At 47.6% G+C, this 20,398-nt stretch overlaps 1 protein-coding gene across 2 annotated transcripts in view; it reads left to right on the forward strand.

Annotated features, from left to right (window-relative positions):
• The first annotated feature begins 1,672 nt into the window (after nucleotides 1-1,672).
• The window catches only part of sympk (symplekin), a 61,615-nt gene continuing 42,889 nt past the window's right edge, over nucleotides 1,673-20,398 (forward strand). For both annotated transcript variants that reach the window (XM_080218163.1, XM_080218164.1), the window contains exons 1-7: nucleotides 1,673-1,825; nucleotides 6,163-6,228; nucleotides 8,846-8,899; nucleotides 10,095-10,168; nucleotides 10,270-10,396; nucleotides 16,132-16,381; nucleotides 19,809-19,979. In XM_080218163.1, coding sequence (XP_080074289.1) covers nucleotides 1,712-1,825; nucleotides 6,163-6,228; nucleotides 8,846-8,899; nucleotides 10,095-10,168; nucleotides 10,270-10,396; nucleotides 16,132-16,381; nucleotides 19,809-19,979 — 856 coding nt within the window. In that variant the 5' untranslated portion in view covers nucleotides 1,673-1,711. The remainder of the gene's footprint in view (nucleotides 1,826-6,162; nucleotides 6,229-8,845; nucleotides 8,900-10,094; nucleotides 10,169-10,269; nucleotides 10,397-16,131; nucleotides 16,382-19,808; nucleotides 19,980-20,398) is intronic.

Genomic DNA, 20,398 nt, shown 5'->3' on the forward strand with positions numbered 1-20,398 from the left:
ATCAAATCTCAAAAGAAATCAAATCAAGGTACTATGAAAGTGATTATTTTACATTTTTCTTAGTTTTTAGACAATAAAGAGTTAAATGATAACTTACACACATGTAAATGCAATAGGAGAATTAGACAAGTAACTATAATTTTAAGACTCATCAGCTTATATTTTAAAGGTATCTGAAGGATTTTACTCACTTTGAAGGATTTGAAGGATTGCTCACTTTGGCCAAAGCAAGTTACTGAAAGGCATGATGGGAAAGGCAAATAGTTGAGATCCAAAGGCCTGGGAACCCATTAGCAAGCAGAATTCATATCTGGAAGAGTCTTCTGTGGGAACACATTTTGCAACAATAATGAATAGGTTCAGTCACTGCCCAGACACAGAATAGATATGACCCTGGATGCAGGAACATCCCTATTCTGTTTGTCAGCAAGTCAGTGGGAACTTCCACTTTGACCCCTATGATAGCGCCTACCATAACCAGGCAACAGGGAAGTAGTTTTAGCCTAGAAGGGAGTTAATGCCCAGGTTTTATGTACAAATGAAATACCATCATGCTGGCAGGTACAATGTGTTGGCTGTAAGTTGATGGAGAAGATCCTGAGAGGCAGGATTTATGAACATTTGGAGAGGTATCATAGGATCAAAAGTCATCAGTACGGCTTTGTCAAAGGCAGATCGTGCCTTATGAGCCTGGTTGAGTTTTTTGAAGATGTGACTAAACACATTGACAAAGGAAAAGCAGTAGATGTGGTTTATGTGGACTTCAGCAAGGCGTTTGATAAGGTCCCCCAGGCAAGGCTTATTGAGAAAGTGAGGGGGCATGGGATCCAAGAGGACATTGCTTTGTGGATCCAGAACTGGCTTGCCCACAGAAGGCAAAGAGTGGTTGTAGATAGGTCTTTTTCTGCATGGAGGTCCGGCACCAGTGGAGTGCCCCAGGGATCTGTTCTGGGACCCTTGCTCTTTGTGATTTTTATAAAAGACCTGGAATGAGGGAGTGGAGGGATGGGTTGGTAAGCTTACCGATGACACAAAGGTTGGAGGTGTTGTGGATAGTTGGAGGGAATGTCAGAAGTTGCAGTGTTTGCAAACCTACCTCTCCACTCACCTGGTGAAGGAGCAGCGCACTGAAAGTTTATGATTCCAAATAAACCTGTTGGACTTTAGCCCTGTATTGTGAGACTTCTGACCAGGGGATTTTCACAGTAACTTCATTGCAGCGTTAATGTAAGGCTAACTTGTGATAATAATAAATAAATTTTAAACTAAGGATTAGGGGCCAGCATCCCATGAAAAAATATTTTTTAAAACAGGTGGTCCTCTCTTAAAGGAATAAAGACAGAAAATGGTGGGAAATCTCAGCATGTTTGCCAGTGTCTGTGGAGGGAAAATAGAACCAACGTTTCCAGTCAGGATCAATCTGAGTAGAAAGTTTGTTGAAAAGGCGCTGGCGCAAACGCTGCTGGGAGTTGTAGTTTCGGATCGCGCGCCCTCACGTGGGACACAGTAACGTGCCCAATGCACATGCGCAGTAGGACAGAGTGCCCAGGCCGTTGCACATGCGCAGTGGGACAGAGTGGCCAGCCGCCGCACATGCGCAGTGCAGTGGGTGCCCTAGCGCCCTCGAACCCGCACCATGCGCAGTGGCTGACAGCGCTCCCGGTCCGTTGCACATGCGCGGGAGCGGCGGCCTCGGGACTCAGGCTCCGAGATGGCGGCGAATCCACCGGCAGCGGAGAGTGGCTCCTCCCGTCGCTGCCTCGCTACCCAGTACTTCAATGAGGAGGAGAACAACGCGATAGAGAGTCTGACAACCAGCGAGCGGGTGAGAGATGGGGATGGAGCAGAGTGGGGTGTAAGGGGGTGAGGTGTGACGGGATGAGGAATGGGGGGGCGAGGGATGTGTGTGTGTGGGGGGGGGCGAGGGATGTGTGTCTGTGGGGGGGGGCGAGGGATGTGTGTGTGTGGGGGGGGGGCGAGGGATGTGTGTGTGTGGGGGGGGGGCGAGGGATGTGTGTGTGTGTGGGGGGGGGCGAGGGATGTGTGTGTGTGTGGGGGGGGGGCGAGGGATGTGTGTGTGTGTGGGGGGGGGCGAGGGATGTGTGTGTGTGTGTGGGGGGGGGCGAGGGATGTGTGTGTGTGTGGGGGGGGGCGAGGGATGTGTGTGTGTGTGGGGGGGGGCGAGGGATGTGTGTGTGTGTGGGGGGGGGAGGGGTGTGTGTGTGTGTGGGGGGGGGGAGGGATGTGTGTGTGTGTGGGGGGGGGGAGGGATGTGTGTGTGTGTGTGGGGGGGGGGAGGGATGTGTGTGTGTGTGTGGGGGGGGGGAGGGATGTGTGTGTGTGTGGGGGGGGGCGAGGGATGTGTGTGTGTGTGGGGGGGGGGAGGGATGTGTGTGTGTGTGGGGGGGGGGAGGGATGTGTGTGTGTGTGGGGGGGGGGAGGGATGTGTGTGTGTGTGGGGGGGGGGAGGGATGTGTGTGTGTGTGGGGGGGGGGAGGGATGTGTGTGTGTGTGGGGGGGGGAGGGATGTGTGTGTGTGTGGGGGGGGGAGGGATGTGTGTGTGTGTGGGGGGGGGGAGGGATGTGTGTGTGTGTGGGGGGGGGGAGGGATGTGTGTGTGTGTGGGGGGGGGCGAGGGATGTGTGTGTGTGTGGGGGGGGCGAGGGATGTGTGTGTGGGGGGGGCGAGGGATGTGTGTGTGTGGGGGGAGGGCGAGGGATGTGTGTGTGTGGGGGGAGGGCGAGGGATGTGTGTGTGTGGGGGGGGCGAGGGATGTGTGTGTGGGGGGGGGGCGCGAGGGATGTGTGTGTGTGGGGGGGGCGAGGGATGTGTGTGTGTGTGGGGGGGGCGAGGGATGTGTGTGTGTGTGTGGGGGGGGCGAGGGATGTGTGTGTGTGTGTGGGGGGGGCGAGGGATGTGTGTGTGTGGGGGGGGGCGAGGGATGTGTGTGTGTGGGGGGGGGCGGGCGAGGGATATGAGGGGTGGGTGGGACAGTGCTTCGGTGTTGCGGTGTACCGTTGGAGTGAGTAAGCTGAGGGACAGGGTGGGGGTGGGTGAGGGATTGTGCACTGTGGCTGTGGAATGATGGTGAGAAATGGATGGAGAGAAGAATCAAGATAAGAGAGGAGGGGGTTGTGGGTAGAGGAGATGGGATGGAGATGTGTGAGGGATGGGATAGAGTGTGCGGGCAATGGAGTGCTTGGGAAGGGTGGTGATAGTCTATGGGTGTTCGTGGTTGAGAGAGGGGTGTTGGTGCTTAAGGTTGGCAGAGAGAGAGGAATGGGCTTAGAGCTGTTGGGCAGAAAAGGTGAAAGGAATATGGCCAGAGAAGAGGCTGTTGTACAGGAAAAGTGCTTGAGGGAAGAGAGAAAAAACGGGGATGGGCAAGCATTTGAGAAGACAGGGAGAAAGGGGTCTGAAATAACGAGGTTGTAGAGTGGGATGAGAGGAATGATCTGGAGGCAAGGGGTTGAAAAAAGGCTGGGGTTGGAGTGAATGGGATCAGGGAAATACAGTAAAAAGTCTGACAACACCAGGTTTTCGTCCAACCGAGTTATTTGATAATAGATTCACAAGTTTTCGGGGTTAGTCCCTTCGTCAGGTGAATGGAGAGTTCTGGCCTCAGACAGAGCATATAAAGCACAGACAGTTTTGAGATTACTGATTAGAATGCGAATCCTTACACCTAACCTGCTGTTCAAGACCTGAAGTGGCTGACAATGTGAGTGGAAGGAGCACTGATCACAGGTTAAAGAGATGTGTATTGTCTCCAGACAGTACAGTAAGTGAGGTTTTGCAAACCCAGGCAAGTCACGGGGGTTACAGATAGTGCGACATGAACCCAGGATCCCTGTTGAGACTGTCCTCATGTGTGCAGAACTTGGTTATCAGTCTCTGCTCAGCAACTCTGCGCTGTTGTGTGTCGTGAAGGCCGCCTTGGAGAACGCTTACCCGAAGGTCTCAACAGGGATCTTGGGTTCATGTCGCACTATCTGTAACCCCCGTGACTTGCCTGGGTTTGCAAAACCTCACTTACTGTACTGTCTGGAGACAATACACATCTCTTTAACCTGTGATCAGTGCTCCTTCCACTCACGTTGTCAGCCACTTCAGGTCTTGAACAGCAAGTTAGGTGTAAGGATTCGCATTCTAATCAGTAATCTCTAAACTGTCTGTGCTTTATATGCTCTGTCTGAGGCTAGAACTCTCCATTCACCTGACGAAGGGACTAACCCCGAAAGCTTGTGAATCTATTATCAAATAACTCGGTTGGACTAAAACCTGGTGTTGTCAGACTTTTTACTGTGTTTACGCCAGTCCAACGCCGGCATACCCACATCAGGGGAATAAGCATAGAGTCAGAGATAGGGGGTGGATGAGAATGGGGAGGGATAACAAAATGGTTAGATAGAGGGGGAGGAGTGCAAGGGAAGTGATGGGGTCAACCTGTGGGCAGATGGAGAGGGGAGGGTGTGTGCGAGGAAGGACAGATAGGAATCAGATGTTAAAGTTTATTCATTACTCATAAGTAGGCTTATAATGAAGTTACTGTAAAAACCTCCTAGTCGCTTATTTGGGTACACTGAGGGAGAATTTAGGATGGCCAATGCACCTAACCAGCACGTGTCTCAGACTGAGAGAGGAAACCAGAGCACCTGGAGGAAACCCATGCAGACACAGGGAGAATGTTTGAAGTCCACAGACAGTGACCCAAAGCCAGGGATCAAACCCAGGTCCCTGGCGCTGTGAGGGAGCAGTACTAGCCATTGTCAGCCCCCTCTGGCCTGCTGCTGTTTTCAGTTTGATTGCAGTTCTGTGTCCAAACTCATTTACTTCGCTTCCTTCTAAATGTTAATGCTTTGCCCTAACAAAAACCTACCCATCACAATCTTGAGCATCCTGATTGATATTCAGCATCCACAATTTTGAGGAAAGGAATTTCAGGTTCCTTGTGTCTGGAAAAAAAATCCAATTTTGCTCCAAGTATACACATGTTGACATTCGCACACTCTTATTCTGGATCCACAACTTGCATTTATAGAGCACCTTGAACATAAAATGTCCCAGAGGGATTCACAGGAATGTTATAAAACAAAATTTGTCAGTGAGCCACATATGGCAATATTAAGGTGGCACAGTGGTTAGCACTGCTCTCTCAGAATGCCAAGGACCCGGGTTCAATTCCTTGGGTCACTCTGTGTGGAGTCTGCACATCCTTTCTGTAGCTGCGTGGGTTTCCTCTGGGTGTTCCAGTTTCAAAGATGTGCGGGTTAGGTGAATTGGCCGTGCTAAATTGACCGTAGTGTTGGACAATTAGCAGGGTAAATATGGGGGGTTACAGGAATAGGACCTGGGTGGGACTGTGGTCAGTGCAGACTTGATGGGCCGAATGAGGTCAGATGATGAAAGGCTTGGTTAAAATGTAGGTTTCAAGGAGCACCTTAAAGGAGGAAAGCAAGGTAGGGAGGGGCGGAAAAGTATAAGGAGGAATTTCCGTTGCTTAGGGCCAGACAGCTGATGGCAAGCCACCACCAGCAGGGTAATTCAGATTTGGGGTGCATACGGGGCCAGAATTAGAGGAGCACAGAGACCTTGGAGGGTTGTGGGACTGGAGGAGATGACAGAGATGGGGTGAGGCTAAGGAGGGATTTGAAAACAAGGATGAGAATTTTAAAATCCAGACCTTGCTTGATGGAGGCAGGGAAGATTGAAGAACACCAGAGGAAATAGTTAATTTTAGTCAATTATTTTAAAAATTAAATTATATTAGTCCCAGTGTCTAAGCTGGGTGGCACAGTGGTTAGCACTGCTGCCTCTGTGTCAGGGATCTGGGTTTGATTCCCAGCTTGGGTCACTGTCTGTGTGGAGTTTGCACATTCTCCCTGTGTCTGCATGGGTTTCCACCTGCTGAAAGACGTGCTGGTTAGGGTGTATTGACCCAAACAGGCGTTGAAGTGTGGCGACTAAGGGAATTTCACATTAACTTCATTGCAGTGTGAATGTAAGCCTTACTTGTGACTAGTAAATAAACTTGAACTTTTAAGTACATCTGCTATCTACCCAAATAGACTAGAGGGTTGTTACAGAGACTGGCTAAGAAGTCTCACAACACCAAACACACAGAGACTGACTGCAGAATAACTGGTTCACTTTATGTTTCAGGTGGTGGACCTGTTGAATCAGGCGGCACTCATTGCCACTGATAACAAGATCAGCGTTCTCAAACAGGTCAGTAATGCAGGGAGACTGCGCAGCTGAGGTGCCCCACAGACTTTTACTTGAACCCTATGGAGCGCCTGTAGTGTTGCTTGCAGTTAGTTGGCCGATGTGCTTTGTGACGATGGTTCTTAAAAGTTTTTTTTTCCCACTTTGATGGGACCTGCCCCACTGCCTGCCATCGCAAACAAAAACTAATTCAAACGAATGGGAAGAGTGGCTGCTTTTGATGAGGCAGCAACTTGATGTTCGCTTCCCAGCGGGAATTCACCAGTCTCATGTCAGGCTCCATGTTTAGTTGGTTCCTCTGTTTTCAGCTCCATGTGTCGAAAATCCAAGCATGCTTTTGTATGTTGGAGCAGTAACATAAATCTGACTAGTAAAACTACATTGCTGTTGCCTGCACTTATGGCAACTTGGGTGGGAGCCAATCTCACGTGTGTCATGCAAATGGTGGGGCTGAGGATTTCTACCCTTTGAGCTTCTATTCATGTTCGCAAGGCCCTCCCTTTTGAAGGCAGAAGGGGCAGGTCCGCGTATTGCGCCCTTTTTTTCAATAAATCAAAAGCGTGAAGGACTTGCACTCCCTGGGAGTACGGCCAATTGGGTTTATTATTTGGCTATTTATCCAGAAACTCAGCTAATGTTCTGGAGACCTGGGATGACCGTGAAACCATTACTGGAAAAACCCTTCTGGGTCACTAATGCCCTTTAGGGAAAAAAAAATCTGCCATCATTGCCTGATCTGGCCAACACGTGACTCCAGAGTCACAACAGATTCTCAACTGCCCTCCAAGGGCAATGAGGGATGGGTGATAAATGTTGGCGAGCCAGCGAAGCCCATGTCCTATGAATGAATAAAAGAAGGTTCATGTCCCATGCAATGCCTTGAACAATCAAGAGTCGACCTGACTTGATTTTGAATAAAAGCTTAGCAGTTAACTGTTCCCTCGTGTGTTCTCCCTGACCACTTGTCAATCAATCATAAATTGTCTTCTTTACTCTTGGTTTTCTTGTGAATCTATTCTGATGAGTGCAAGATGAAAAGCTTTGACAATATGGCTTTTTCAACAACACTTTAAATATCCACTAGGCTAGTTTCTTGTTGTCTTTTCTGTAGAGATAACCCGTGTTTACTCGAGTTTGCCTTGTATGTTCTGGAATAATTCTGGTGAATGTTTTTCTACCATCCTTTCATAAAATTCTTTGCAACGATGTGAGTATTGCAGAGCAAGACCAGCATTTGTTGCCCTTTGCTACCTGCCGTTAAACTTAGTGGCTGACTGGCAGAAGGCAGGACGAGGTGATTAAAGGGGGCTTTTTCAGGATGGCAGCCGGTGACTAGTGGTGTGCCTGAGGGGTCAGTGCTGGGACCACTATCCATTAACCATTTGGAGGAAGGAACTGAAAACACTGTTGCTAAGTTTGCAGATGATACAAAGATATGTAGGGGGACAGGAGAGGAAGCAGGGAGGCTTCAGAAGGACTTGGACAGGTTAAGAGAGTGGGCAAAGAAGTGGCAGATGGAATGCAATGTGGAAAAGTGTGAGGTTATGCACTTTGGAAAGAGGAATGGAGGCATAGACTATTTTCGAAATAGGAAAATGCTTAGGAAATCAAAAATACAAAGGGACTTGGATGTCTTTGTTCAAAATTCTCTTCAGGTTAAAGTGCAGGTTCAGTCAACAGTTAGAAAGACAAACACAATGTGAGCATTCATGTCGAAAGGGCTAGAATGCAAGAGCAGGGATGTACTTCTGAGGCCTTATAAGGCTCTGGGGAGACGCCATTTGGAATATTGTGGCCTAATTTTGCTCTTATGTCTTTATGGTCTTACCAGCTTTTGTTAGGCTATTTTAGAGAGGCAGTTAAGAGCCAACAACATTGTTGTGGGCTTTGAGTCACATATGGGCCAGACCATGAGCACGGCAGATTTCCATCCCTCATGGGCATAAATGAACAAGATGGGTTTTCATGCTCACCATTCCTGAGACTAGCTCTCAACTCCAGATTTTATTTATTTACATTTTATTCATTTGTGGGACGTGGGTGTCTGGCCAGCATTTATTGTCCATCCCCAGCTGCTTAAGGGCAGTTGAAAGTCAACCACATTGCTGCGGCTCTGGAGTCACATGTAGGCCAGACCAGGTAAGGACAGCAGATTTCCTTCCCTAAAAGGACATTGGAGAAAGAGGTGGGTTTTTCCGACAATGGTTTTGTGGTCATCAGTAGATTCTTAATCCCAGATTTTTTGTTTTACTTGAATTCAAATTGCACCGTCTGCCATAGTGATTCGAACCCGGGTCCCCAGAACATTAGCTGAGTTTCTGGATGATACTACTAGGCCATTGCCTGCTGGAGTTTAAATTCCACTAGCTGCTGTGATGCAATTTGAACCCTTGTACTTAGAGCTTTAGCCTGACATCTGGATTACTAGGTCTAGTGATATTCCCACTATGTCACCATCTCCCTCTAGCCTGCTGGAGACAGCATAGTTCACAGTGCTCAAAGTGAAATGGATTCAATAACTCGGTTAGGGATTATCCCCATTGACCTCTGTCCTCCACTGCATGCAGACAGCACTGCAGATTCTCTATTTTATTCCCATGTATATTTGTTTCTTCCACAGGTTCAGGAGCTGATTTTGAACAAGGATCCCACACTCCTCGACAACTTTCTGGATGTGAGTAAACTGTAGAGTGTTCCTTCAGAAGGAACTCTCCAAATACAGACAATAAAAACATAACAAAACCTACTCCAATTTATAAATCAAAGAGTTTAAAAAAGAAACTTTATTATTCCAAAGTTGGGGCCTCGTCCTGGGCCACTCCAAGCTTCCCACAATTCCCAACAGGTTCTTATTTATAGTGAGTCAGCTGACCATCACATCATTGTGTAATTGGTTCCCTATAGCTTATTACCATCGGTCGCATTACATCCAATATAAAGTTGTCGTTCTAACATAGAGCAGGCTCGACACTGCATGAACAGCCGTGATCTTTGAACATAGCCATCAGTAAAATAGACATCCCTAGCCGATGAGCACAGTGGGAGTTGAATTCATTGTGCACATCCATATCTGGTACCTGTTTTGAATTCATCCTGATTATCAAAGGAACCATCCTTTGGGGCAGCACAATGGTTAGCACCGCTGTCCCTCAGCGCCAGGGACCCAGGGTCGCTATCTGAGTGGAGTCTGCACATTCTCCCCATTCTTCCTGCGGAAGCTCCGGTTTCCTGCCGCAGTTCAAAGACGTCCGGGTTAGGTGGATTGGCCATGCTAAATTGACCTTTAGTGTCAGGAGGACTAGCTAGGGTAAATGCATGGAGTTACGGGGCAAGAGGCTGGGTATCATTGTGGTCAGTGCCGAATAGTAGCCTCCTGCGCTGTAGGGATTCAAGATGCTGTGTGACATTCTGACCTTGCGGGGATTGGGTGTGTAGTTGGCTTAAACTGTGAGCCAATAGGAAGAGCTGGTTTTGAATGTGGGACTTGAATTTAAATAGTGCCTCTCATTACCCCAAGAAGCCCCAGGGTTCTTTACAGCCCGTGAATGGAGACAAGGAAGTGGGGGAGGGGAGCTGGTGCTGAGGGTCTCGTTTCATTGGAATTGCCTTAGTGCCGCACTGTGTGTTTCAGCCTGGACTTTGTGCAAAAGTGTCAGGAAGTAGCCCATCAACTCAGAGTGTTCTACCCACTCAGTCATGGTCGACGGCGAAATCCTGTCCTCCTACAGACTGCTGTTTGGACAGAAACAAAGACTCATATTTCCCGAGTGTCTTTCATGACACTCGGTTGTCCTGAAACACTTTGCAACCAATCGAATTGTTTTGAAGTGTGGTAAATGCCAGAAACTGACCAGTCTTTTTCTTTGCAGGAAATCATTGCATTTCAATCAGATAAATCCGTTGACGTGCGTAAGTTTGTGATTGGATTCATGGAGGAGGCAAGGTTCGTATTTCTTTTTTGGTTGCCTTTTTTTCCTTTCTGAAACTCTGTTTTCTGTCAATCCCAACACCATTTCTGTTCCTTAATTTCTCTCCCTCCCCCAGTAAGCGGGATAACGAGCTGCTGCCAAAACTAATCGCAAACCTCAACATGCTGCTGAAGGACGAGAATGTTAACGTGGTGAAGAAGGTTATCCTGACCATGACCCAGCTGTACAAGGTGGCTCTCCAGGTAGGTGGTGTGAAATTCTCAATGCGCAAGTGCGTAGTGCAAAGAAAATTACAGCACAGGAACAGGCCATTGGTCTTCCAAGCCTGTGCCAATCCATGCTGCCCATCTGAACTAAAACCCTCTACCTTCCGGGGACTATATCCCCCTATTCCCATCCTATCCGTGTATTTGTCAAAATGCCCCTTAAAAGTCATTTTTGTATCTTCCTCCAGTACCTCCCCAGCAACGAGTTCCAGACACCTGCCATCCTCTGTGTAAAATAAAAGGAAAATTGCCTCGTACATCTCCTTTAAACTTTGCCCCTCACACCTTAAGCCTTTATCTACCGGGAAAAGGTTACAAAAGTCTGAGGTCACGTACCAACCGACTCGAGAACAGCTTCTTCCCTGCTGCTGTCAGATTTTTGAATGAGCCTGCCTTGCTCTAAGTTGATCTTTCTCTGCGTCCTAGCTACGGGGGCGGGGGGGGGCAGTTTAGATTGGAGTTGAGGAGGAACTTCTTCACTCAAAGGGTGGTGAATCTCAGGAATTCTCTGCCCATTGAAGTGGTGGAGGCTACCTTGCTAAATATATTTAAGTCACGGGTAGATAGGTTTCTGATAGACAGGGGAATTAAGGGTTATGGGGAGAAAGTGGAACTGATCCACTTCAGATCAGCCATGATCTTATTGAATGGTGGGGCAGGCTCAAAGGGCTAGATGGCCTACTCCTGCTCCTATTTCTTGTGTTCTTATGAGGGGAACATGACATTCTGTACTCTCTTGATTCCTTTTCTATGAATAGTATAGTGTGCTTTGTATAGTGTGCAAGAAACAATTCTTTTCACTGTATACTAATACATGTGAATAATAAATCAAATCAAATTTATGCCCCCTAATAATTGACTCTTCCACCCTGGGGAAAAGCTTCTGACTATCCACTCTGTCTGCGCCCTTCGTAACGTTGTAGACTTCTATCAGGCCTCCCTCAACCTCCGATGTTTGTGAGAACAAACAAATTTCTGTTTAACATCCCACAGTTCAGCGCCAGTTTGAATTTGGGAAGCGTCTACACCAGGCATGCCCAACCTTTTCACTCGAGGGGGGCTGTATTTCCATATATTTTCACTCAGTGGGCTGATGAGCAATGTAATTTAATGATTGAAGCAATAATGAAGTGAATTCCAAAAAAAAGTTGAAGTTTTAAGGCAAGAAATAATCATAGAATCCCTCCAGTACAGAAAGAGACCATTCGGTCCATCAAGTCTGCACCAATCACAATCCAACCTAGCCTTTTCCTGTAACCCCACACATTTACTCCGCTAATCCCTCTAACCTACACATCACAGACACTAAGGGGCAATTAACCTGTACGTCTTTGGACTGTGGGAGGAAACCGGAGCACCTGGAGGAAGCCCATGCAGATTCGGGGAGAATGTGCAAACTCCACAGAGAACATAGAACATAGAACATTACAGCGCAGAACAGGCCCTTCGGCCCACGATGTTGCGCCGACCAGTTACAAAAACAATGACCCACTAGCCTATACCAATCCCTTTTCGTCCATAAACCTATCCAGAGATCTCTTAAACGCCCCCAAACTAGACGCATTTACAACTGCAGCAGGCAGGGCATTCCAATCCCTCACCACCCGCTGGGTAAAGAACCTACCCCTGACATCCGTCCTGTAGCTACCCCCCCTTAATTTAAAGCCATGCCCCCTCGTGCTAGCTTTCTCCATCCGAGGAAAAAGGCTATCACTATCCACCCTATCTAAACCTCTAATCATCTTATATGTTTCAATAAGATCCCCTCTTAGCCGCCTTCTTTCCAACGAAAACAACCCTAAATCCCTCAGTCTCTCCTCATAGGACCTCCCCACCATACCAGGCAACATCCTAGTAAACCTCCTCTGCACCCTCTCCAACGCCTCCACATCCTTCTTGTAATGCGGGGACCAGAACTGCACACAGTACTCCAAGTGCGGCCGCACTAGAGTAGTGTACAGTTGCAACATTACACTGCGACTCCTAAATTCAATCCCCCTACCAATAAACGCCAAGACACCGTACGCCTTCTTAACAACCTTATCTACTTGATTCCCAACTTTCAGGGATCTATGTACACACACACCTAGATCCCTCTGTTCATCCACACTATTCAAAGTCCTCCCGTTAGCCCTATACTCGACACATCTGTTGCTCCTACCAAAGTGAATTACCTCACACTTCTCCGCATTAAATTCCATCCGCCACCTCTCGGCCCAGCTCTGCAACCTATCTAAGTCTCCCTGCAGACTATGACACCCTTCCTCACAATCTACCACACCTCCAATTTTGGTGTCATCAGCAAATTTACTAATCCACCCAACTATACCCTCATCCAGATCATTAATAAAAATTACAAACAACAGTGGCCCCAAAACAGATCCCTGAGGCACACCACTCGTAACTGTACTCCATGATGAATATTTACCATCCACCACCACCCTCTGTCTCCTATCTGATAGCCAATTCCTGATCCAACTTCCTAGATTACCCACAATCCCATACATCTGCATTTTCTGCAGAAGCCTACCATGGTGAACCTTATCGAACGCCTTACTAAAATCCATGTATACCACGTCAACAGCCTTGCCCCCATCCACCTCTTTGGTCACCTTCTCAAAAAACTCAATAAGGTTAGTAAGGCACGACCTACCCGCTACAAAACCATGCTGACTATTTCTAATCAATTCATTACACTCCAAATAACTATAAATCCTATCCCTAATAATTTTTTCTAAAACCTTGCCCACAACAGAAGTAAGACTCACCGGTCTATAATTCCCGGCAAAGTCTCTGTTCCCCTTCTTAAACAATGGGACAACATTCGCTATCCTCCAATCCTCCGGGACTACACCAGAGACCAATGACGACCTGAAGATCTGAGCCAGAGACTCTGCAATCACCTCTCTAGCCTCCCAGAGAATCCTAGGGTAGATCCCATCTGGACCAGGGGACTTATCTATTTTCAGCCCCTCAAGAATTTCCAGCACATCCCCTTTATCAACCGTAATACTGTCTATTTTACACCCCTGCAACCCAATGTCCTCCTCAGCTATATTCATGTCCCCCTGCGTGAACACCGAAGAGAAATATTGGTTCAATACTTCTCCAATCTCCTCCGGTTCCACACACAACTTCCCCCTGCTGTCTGTAACTGGCCCTAATCTTGCCCTGACCAACCTTCTGTTCTTGACATACCTATAGAACGCCTTAGGATTCTCCTTAATCCTATCAGCCAAAGTCTTCTCATGTCCTCTTTTAGCCCTTCTCAACTCACTCTTCAACTCCCTCCTAGCCAATCTAAAGCTTTCTAGTGCACTATCTGAGCCCTCCAATCTCATCCGAACATAAGCCTCCTTTTTCTTTTTAACCATCGACTCAACTCTTTTAGTGCACCACGGTTCCCTAGATCTACCAAATCCACCATGCCTGACAGGGACATACCTATCAAGGACTCGCAGTAGCTGCTCCTTGAAAAAACTCCACATTTCAGACGTTCCCAGTCCCTGTAATCCCCTAATCCAATCCATGCTTCCTAATTCACTCCTGATAGCCTCATAATCGCCCTTACCCCAGCTAAAATTGCTGACCCGAGGTTCATGCCTATCTCTTCCCATCACTAAGGTGAACGTAACCGAATTGTGGTCACTATCACCAAAATGCACACCAACTTCCAAGTCTAGCACGTGGTCTGGCTCATTTCCCAGCACCAAATCCAATATAGCCTCACCTCTAGTTGGCCTGTCAACATACTGAGACAAAAAACCTTCCTGCACGCTTTGTACAAACACTGACCCCTCTAGCGAGCTAGAACTATAGCAACTCCAATCAATATTCGTAAAGTTAAAGTCCCAAAGAAGGTGACCCAAGCTGGGAATCCGGGTCCCCGATGCTGTGAGACAGTTGTGCTAATCACTGTGCCCTCATAGCCGAGCAAATGACCGCAATATTAGCTAGTTAAATAAAAATTGACCCCAGAGTGAAGGAGAGTTAGTGTATATGGGTGGATGAGTGTGAGTAGCTGCGTGCGTGTATATGGTGCTGAGAGTGAGTAAAGAAAACTGAGATTGGACATAAGGCAAACTCTGTCTCCTCCACGCATTGTTTCTCACTCACCCCAGTGTCAAACACACCTCCACACAATTTTTCTGTCACTCGCTCTCGATCCCACATTCTGTCTCACTCACCCACTTCGTTTTCGAACACTCACTTGCCCTGGCATTTCCCAGCTGCTGTGCTGTCTCGCTGAGGCCCCCTCACCCTGAACCCGGTGCTTGTCCATCCTCTGTAGCTGTGTTCTTCCTTTATTTGCGTACTTGCCCTTTTACCTATCTAGTTGTTTAACTGAACAAATAACCTCAGACATTTGCGAGAAAATATCTCACCATTGTGTAGGACAAAGGTGTCTCCCTTTAGCCATGTACTGCGCCTGTTTCAACAAAAGCCATGTTAGTAAGAGTTGTTACATAAGGTAAACATCTCTGTGGCTGTTTTTATTGATTATTTTCCCCAGTTGTTTTCCCTTGTTCCACCAACGGCATTTATGCCTTTGGCTGCCAAGGCCTGAAGTTCTGGAATTCCTTCCCCAAGGTTTGACATCTCTCCACTCCTGTCCTCTCAGCCTCTTGTGGCTTGGTGTGAAAGTTTGTTTGACAACCTCTTGGGCATTCTAGCACGTTAAAAGCTGTCGTAAAAATTGCTAAAGTTCCAGAGATCTGAATAGGATGCCTTGTGGCCCACTGGGTCAGCGCTCCTACCTCTGAACCAGAAGCTCCAACTTCGAGGTGGGGACCTGATAGCCAAGGAAGGTACATCCACAATAGGGTTGAACATCAACGTGCAAATCTTTCGAACAATGCCAATGGCTGTAGGTGAGAAGGGGAGAGAATCCTGGTCAGCCATGTGATGGAAAGAATATCAAACCCTCTGTCATCACAATTGATAGTTCCAGGCTACCACGTGCACGTAAAAGTACAGCTTACCAGAGCAACCCAGATTCCCTGAGTGTAGCACGCCACATGTGCAGGTTTATAGTTCAGTTTGTTTATTAGTGTCACGTGTAGGCTTGCATTCACACCAAAGTTACTGTGAAAATCCTGTAGTCGCCGCATTCTGGTGCCTGTGCGGGTACACTGTGGGAGAGTTTGGCACGGCCAATACACGCAATCAGCACGAATTTCAGACTCTGGGAGGATTATGGGGGCATGGACAGAGTGGATAGAAGCTTTTTCCTGGGGTGGAAGAGTCAATTACTAAGAGGGTACAAGTTTAAGGTGAGAGGGGCAAGGTTTAAAAGAGATGTACGAGGCAGATTTTTTACACAAAAGGTGGTGGGTGACTGGAGCCCACTGCCCGTGGGAAGTAGTGGAAGCAGATATGATAGTGGCTTTTGAGACAAATACATGAATAGGATGGGAATGGAGAGATATGGTCCCCGGAACAGGGTTTTATTTTAGTTGGGCAGAATGGTTGGTGCAGGTTTGGAGGGTCAAAGGGCCTCCTGTGCTGGAATTTTCTTTGTTCTTTGTTGAAACCAAAGCACCTGGAGGAAACCCATGCAGACTCCACACAGACAGTGACACAAGCTGGTAATCACCTCGGGCCCCTGGTGCTGTGAGGCAGCAATGCTAACCGCTGTGCCACCATGCTGCCCCTCCTGTGTATTTTTGTTTCTGCAGATGTTTTAACCTGTGGTTCTTTTCTCTCCTCAGTGGGTGGTGAAGTCAAGGGTCATCAGTGAAATGCAGGAGGCATGCTGGGACATGGTGAGTAGCATGCAGGATGAAATAGTGCTGATGCTGGACTCTGATAACGATGGGATCCGAACTCACGCCATCAAGTTCATCGAGAGTCTGATTATCACGTTGTCGCCTCGCACCCCGGATTCGGATATCCCCAAGCGGCAGGAGAACGACATTAGCCTGGATCGCATTGTGAAGGATCACTCGTATATCAATGCCAGTGGGTATCCCGCAGAACCACTTGTTACTGCTTCAAAAGCAACCAGTCAAGAGTTAGGCTAATGATCTTGCCATAGATCCAAAGCGTCTACTCCAATTGTTGGCTTGGATGTGAGATCAGCTCCAAAGGATGGATATTTGATTGTCTATTCTCCTCAGTATACTGTCCAGTTGAGCATAGTGGAGTGTTGGCAGCCTGATGGGTAACGCATGGTTTAGAATTGGAGTGAGTACCAATGGGCTTTGGGTGGATAATGTGGGACTTTGCGTACAGAAGTTGCCACTTGATTCCGTGCTGCACTTACGCTCCTTTGAGAATCCTATCCTCCTTTGACTAACTCTGTCCATATAACCCTTTAGTCCCTTCCCCTAATTGGCTTATCTAGCTTCTCAAATGCCTCTGAACTGCCCACCTCAGCTGTTCTTAGAGGTAGCGGGTTTCACGTTCTCATTGCCACCTGAGTATGGCAATTTCAGCTGAAATCCCAGTTTGATTTCTTGATGGCTGCAGGCAGTCCTCAGAGTAATGCCTCATGGGTGGCACGGTTAACATCACTGCCTCACAGCACCAGGGACCTGGGTTCGATTCCGGCCTTGGATCATTGTCTGTGTGGACATTCTGTCTGCACATTTTCCCCGTGTTTATGTGGGTTTCCTCTAGGTGCACAGGTTTCCTCCCATAGTCTAAAAAGCATGCTGGTTAGGGTGCATTGACCCGAACAGGTGCCGTACTGTGGCGACTAGGGGAATTTCACAGTAACTTCATTGCAGTCTTGATGTAAGCCTTACTTGTGACTAATAAATAAAATTTGACTTAATGGCTCAATTAGTCTGAGGACGGCAGGGGCGGCATGGTGGCACAGTGCTTAGCACTGCTGCCTTACAGCGCCAGAGACCCAGGTTTGATTCCCGGCTTGGGGCTATCTGCGTGTGGAGTCTGAACGTTCTCCCCATGACCGCATGGGTTCCCCCCAGGTGTTCCAGTTTCCTCTACCCTCCAAAGATATGTGGGTTGGGGTGCATTGCCCATGCTAAATTGCTACTCAGTGTCCCAGGATGCATAAGTTAGAGGGATTAGCGGGGTAAACATGTTGGGTTACAGGAATAGGACTTGGATGGGATTGTCGTTCCAGATTCAAAAGGTTGAACGGCCTTATGCACTGTAGGGATTCTATGATTTAGTTCCTGAGAACTGTGTTGTAACTTGGAACTCATTTTTCCAGAACAATATGATAAATGTGGGATTGGTTCCTATAATCTATTTTTACCAAAATAACCCACTCAACCAGTTGTAGACGACATTTACATTGTCTGCTATTATTAGGGGCACAGAAACTCCAACTTTAAGGAAGAGTTTGGAAAAACAAAGGTACCTAGTATTATAAAAATGCATCTGAATGTCAATGAACATGCATGACCATCACTGGCACAATGACATAAAGTCAAACCAACATGAGAAAGTTGAAACAAGGTGTCTATTTATGAACATCATTAAAGGCACAGTTGTTAGCACTGCTGCGTCACAGCGTCAAATACCCAGATTCGATTCCAGCCTTTGGTGACTGTGTGGATTTGTGTGTTCGCCCCGTGTCTGCGTGGGTTTCCTCCAGGTGCTCTGGTTTCTTCCCATGCCCCAAAGATGTGCAGGTTAGGGGCATTAGCTGTGCTAAATTGCCCTTTAGTGTCAGGGGATTAACAGGGTAAGTATAAGTGGGGGTTATGTGGATAGGGCCTGGGTGGGATTGTTGTTAGTGCAGGCCTGTCCCACTAATTCCCTCCACCCCCCTGGTCTTTCCCCAGCAGTAACTGTTCAATCTGCCTCACCCAGTTTGCAAACATTGCATTGAAGGCCATAAATTGTTGCATTATTTAAAAATCCTACCGTAGTCCCCTATTTCCCCCCACCATCACACTAGCCCAGTTCTTTTTGTCAGTTCTCTTGCTTAGAATCATAGAATCCTTACAGTGCAAGGCCATTTGGCCCATCAACTTTGCACCGACCACAAACCCACCAGGCCCTATCCCCACAGCCCCATGCATTTACCCTGCTCTCTGACACTAAGGGGCAATTTAGCATGGCCATGCCCCCACCTAACCTAATCTAGGGATGCTAAGGGGCAATTTAGCATGGCCAGTCTCCTAACTTGCACATCATTGGACACTAAGGTGCAATTTAGCACAGCCAATCCACCTAACCTGCACATGTTCAGATGTGGGAGGAAACCGGAGCACCTGGAGGAAACCCACGCAGACACGGGTAGAACGTGCAAACTCCACACAGACAGTGACCCAAGGTTGGAATTGAATCTGGGTCCCTGGTGCTGTGAGGCAACAGTGCTAACCACTGTGCCGCCGTACTGCCCATCTGTGTTCTCTCCCTATATTAGACTACTTGCTGAAATAACCCTGTCTTGGGCAGATAAAATTAGCTCCCCGAGAGACAGGATTCTGTGGAGGGTGGAAGGCATTCGGAGCAGGGGACTGCAGCATCCACCATTTACAGAGGACGAATGCTCTGGTGTTCTGCACTAGATTTCAACTTTGAGTTGCAAATTTGTTTTTAAAAAAACACGCACATGATGTGCAGGGAGAAGGGAGGGGAGTGGCATCGGTGACTTGCTCATTTGGAGAGCTGGTGCAGCCAAGATGGGCTGAATCGTCTGCTAATGAGACAGTTCTGTCGCAGCGAAGTATATGTTCTGATTGTAAATGAGAATAGTTGGTACTAATTGGGAAAATTTGGATGGCACGGTGGCGCAGTGGTTAGCATTGCCGCCTCACAGCATCAGGGACCCAGGTTCAATTCCTGGCTTGGATGACTGTCAATGTGGAGTATGCACTTTCTCCCCGTGTCTGCATGGGTATCTTCTGGGTGCTCCGGTTTCCTCCCACAGTCCAAAGATGTGGGGTTAGGGTGCATTGGCCATGCTAAATTGAGACTTAATGTCCTGGGATGCATAGCTTAGAGGGATGAGCGGGGTACATATGTGCGAGTTAGATTGTTGGCCATGCTAAATTGACCCTAGTTTTGGGGGCATTAGCAGGGTAATTATATGGGATCACGGGAAAGGGCCTGGGTGGATTTGTTGTTGGTGCAGAGTCAATGGGCCAAATGGCCTCTTTCTGCACTGTAAGGATTTTACAAGATCAGGCAATTATTCTTAAGCTTATACAAGGACCAGTTTACATCAATGTGGTGGTAGGAAAAGAAAGTCTGCACCAGTGTTTTCTGGAATAAACCATAATATGTGGATAATATGTTAAGGAATGGCAGGCCATAGATTGCTCTTTTGATCTGTGAATAAGAGAGATTTAACATTGCCTCCTTCTGTGCTGTAACAATTCTGTGGTATCTCGAGCCTCTCAATCCTGGAGCTTTTTTGCTAAGGGTGATAGTATTACTGATGATTTGTCATCATCTTTTCCAGGCAGTCTTCAGGAAGAGGGCAAAATAGCGCTGGATCAACTCCTGAAGTTCATGGTACATCCCGCCATTTCCAGTATCAACCTGACTGCTGCACTGGGCTCCTTGGCAACCATTGCTAGACAACGGCCAATGTACATGTCAGAGGTCATCCAGGCATACGAGACCCTTCATGGTGAGGACATGGACAGAAAGAAAGACTCGCTGTTCTATCAGGACTTTCACGTGTTATTGCTGATTTCTTTCATGCTACTTGAGACTCAGCAGGTTACAGTTGTTTATTCGAGCATAGGTAGAGGGAGTACTACTTCAGAGAAAGGCCTCTGAGGCAGATTCTGTTGTTTACAGCTAAACCACACAGTGGTTAGCACTGCTGCCTCACAGCGCCATGGACCTGGGTTTGATTCTGTGCTTGGGTTGCTGTGCAGAGTCTGCACATTCTCCGGGTGCTCCGGTTTCCTCCCGAAGTCCATGCATTGGCCATGCTAAATTCTCCCTCAGTGTAGCCCAACAGGTGCTGGAGCTTGGCAACTACAGAATTTTCACAGTAACTTCTTGCCTTGTTAATGTAAGCCAACTTGTGACAATAAATAA

The sequence above is a fragment of the Carcharhinus amblyrhynchos genome, unplaced genomic scaffold (genome assembly GCF_965287045.1).
Source record: "Carcharhinus amblyrhynchos unplaced genomic scaffold, sCarAmb.v2.hapA scaffold_37, whole genome shotgun sequence".
Lineage (NCBI taxonomy): Eukaryota > Metazoa > Chordata > Chondrichthyes > Carcharhiniformes > Carcharhinidae > Carcharhinus > Carcharhinus amblyrhynchos.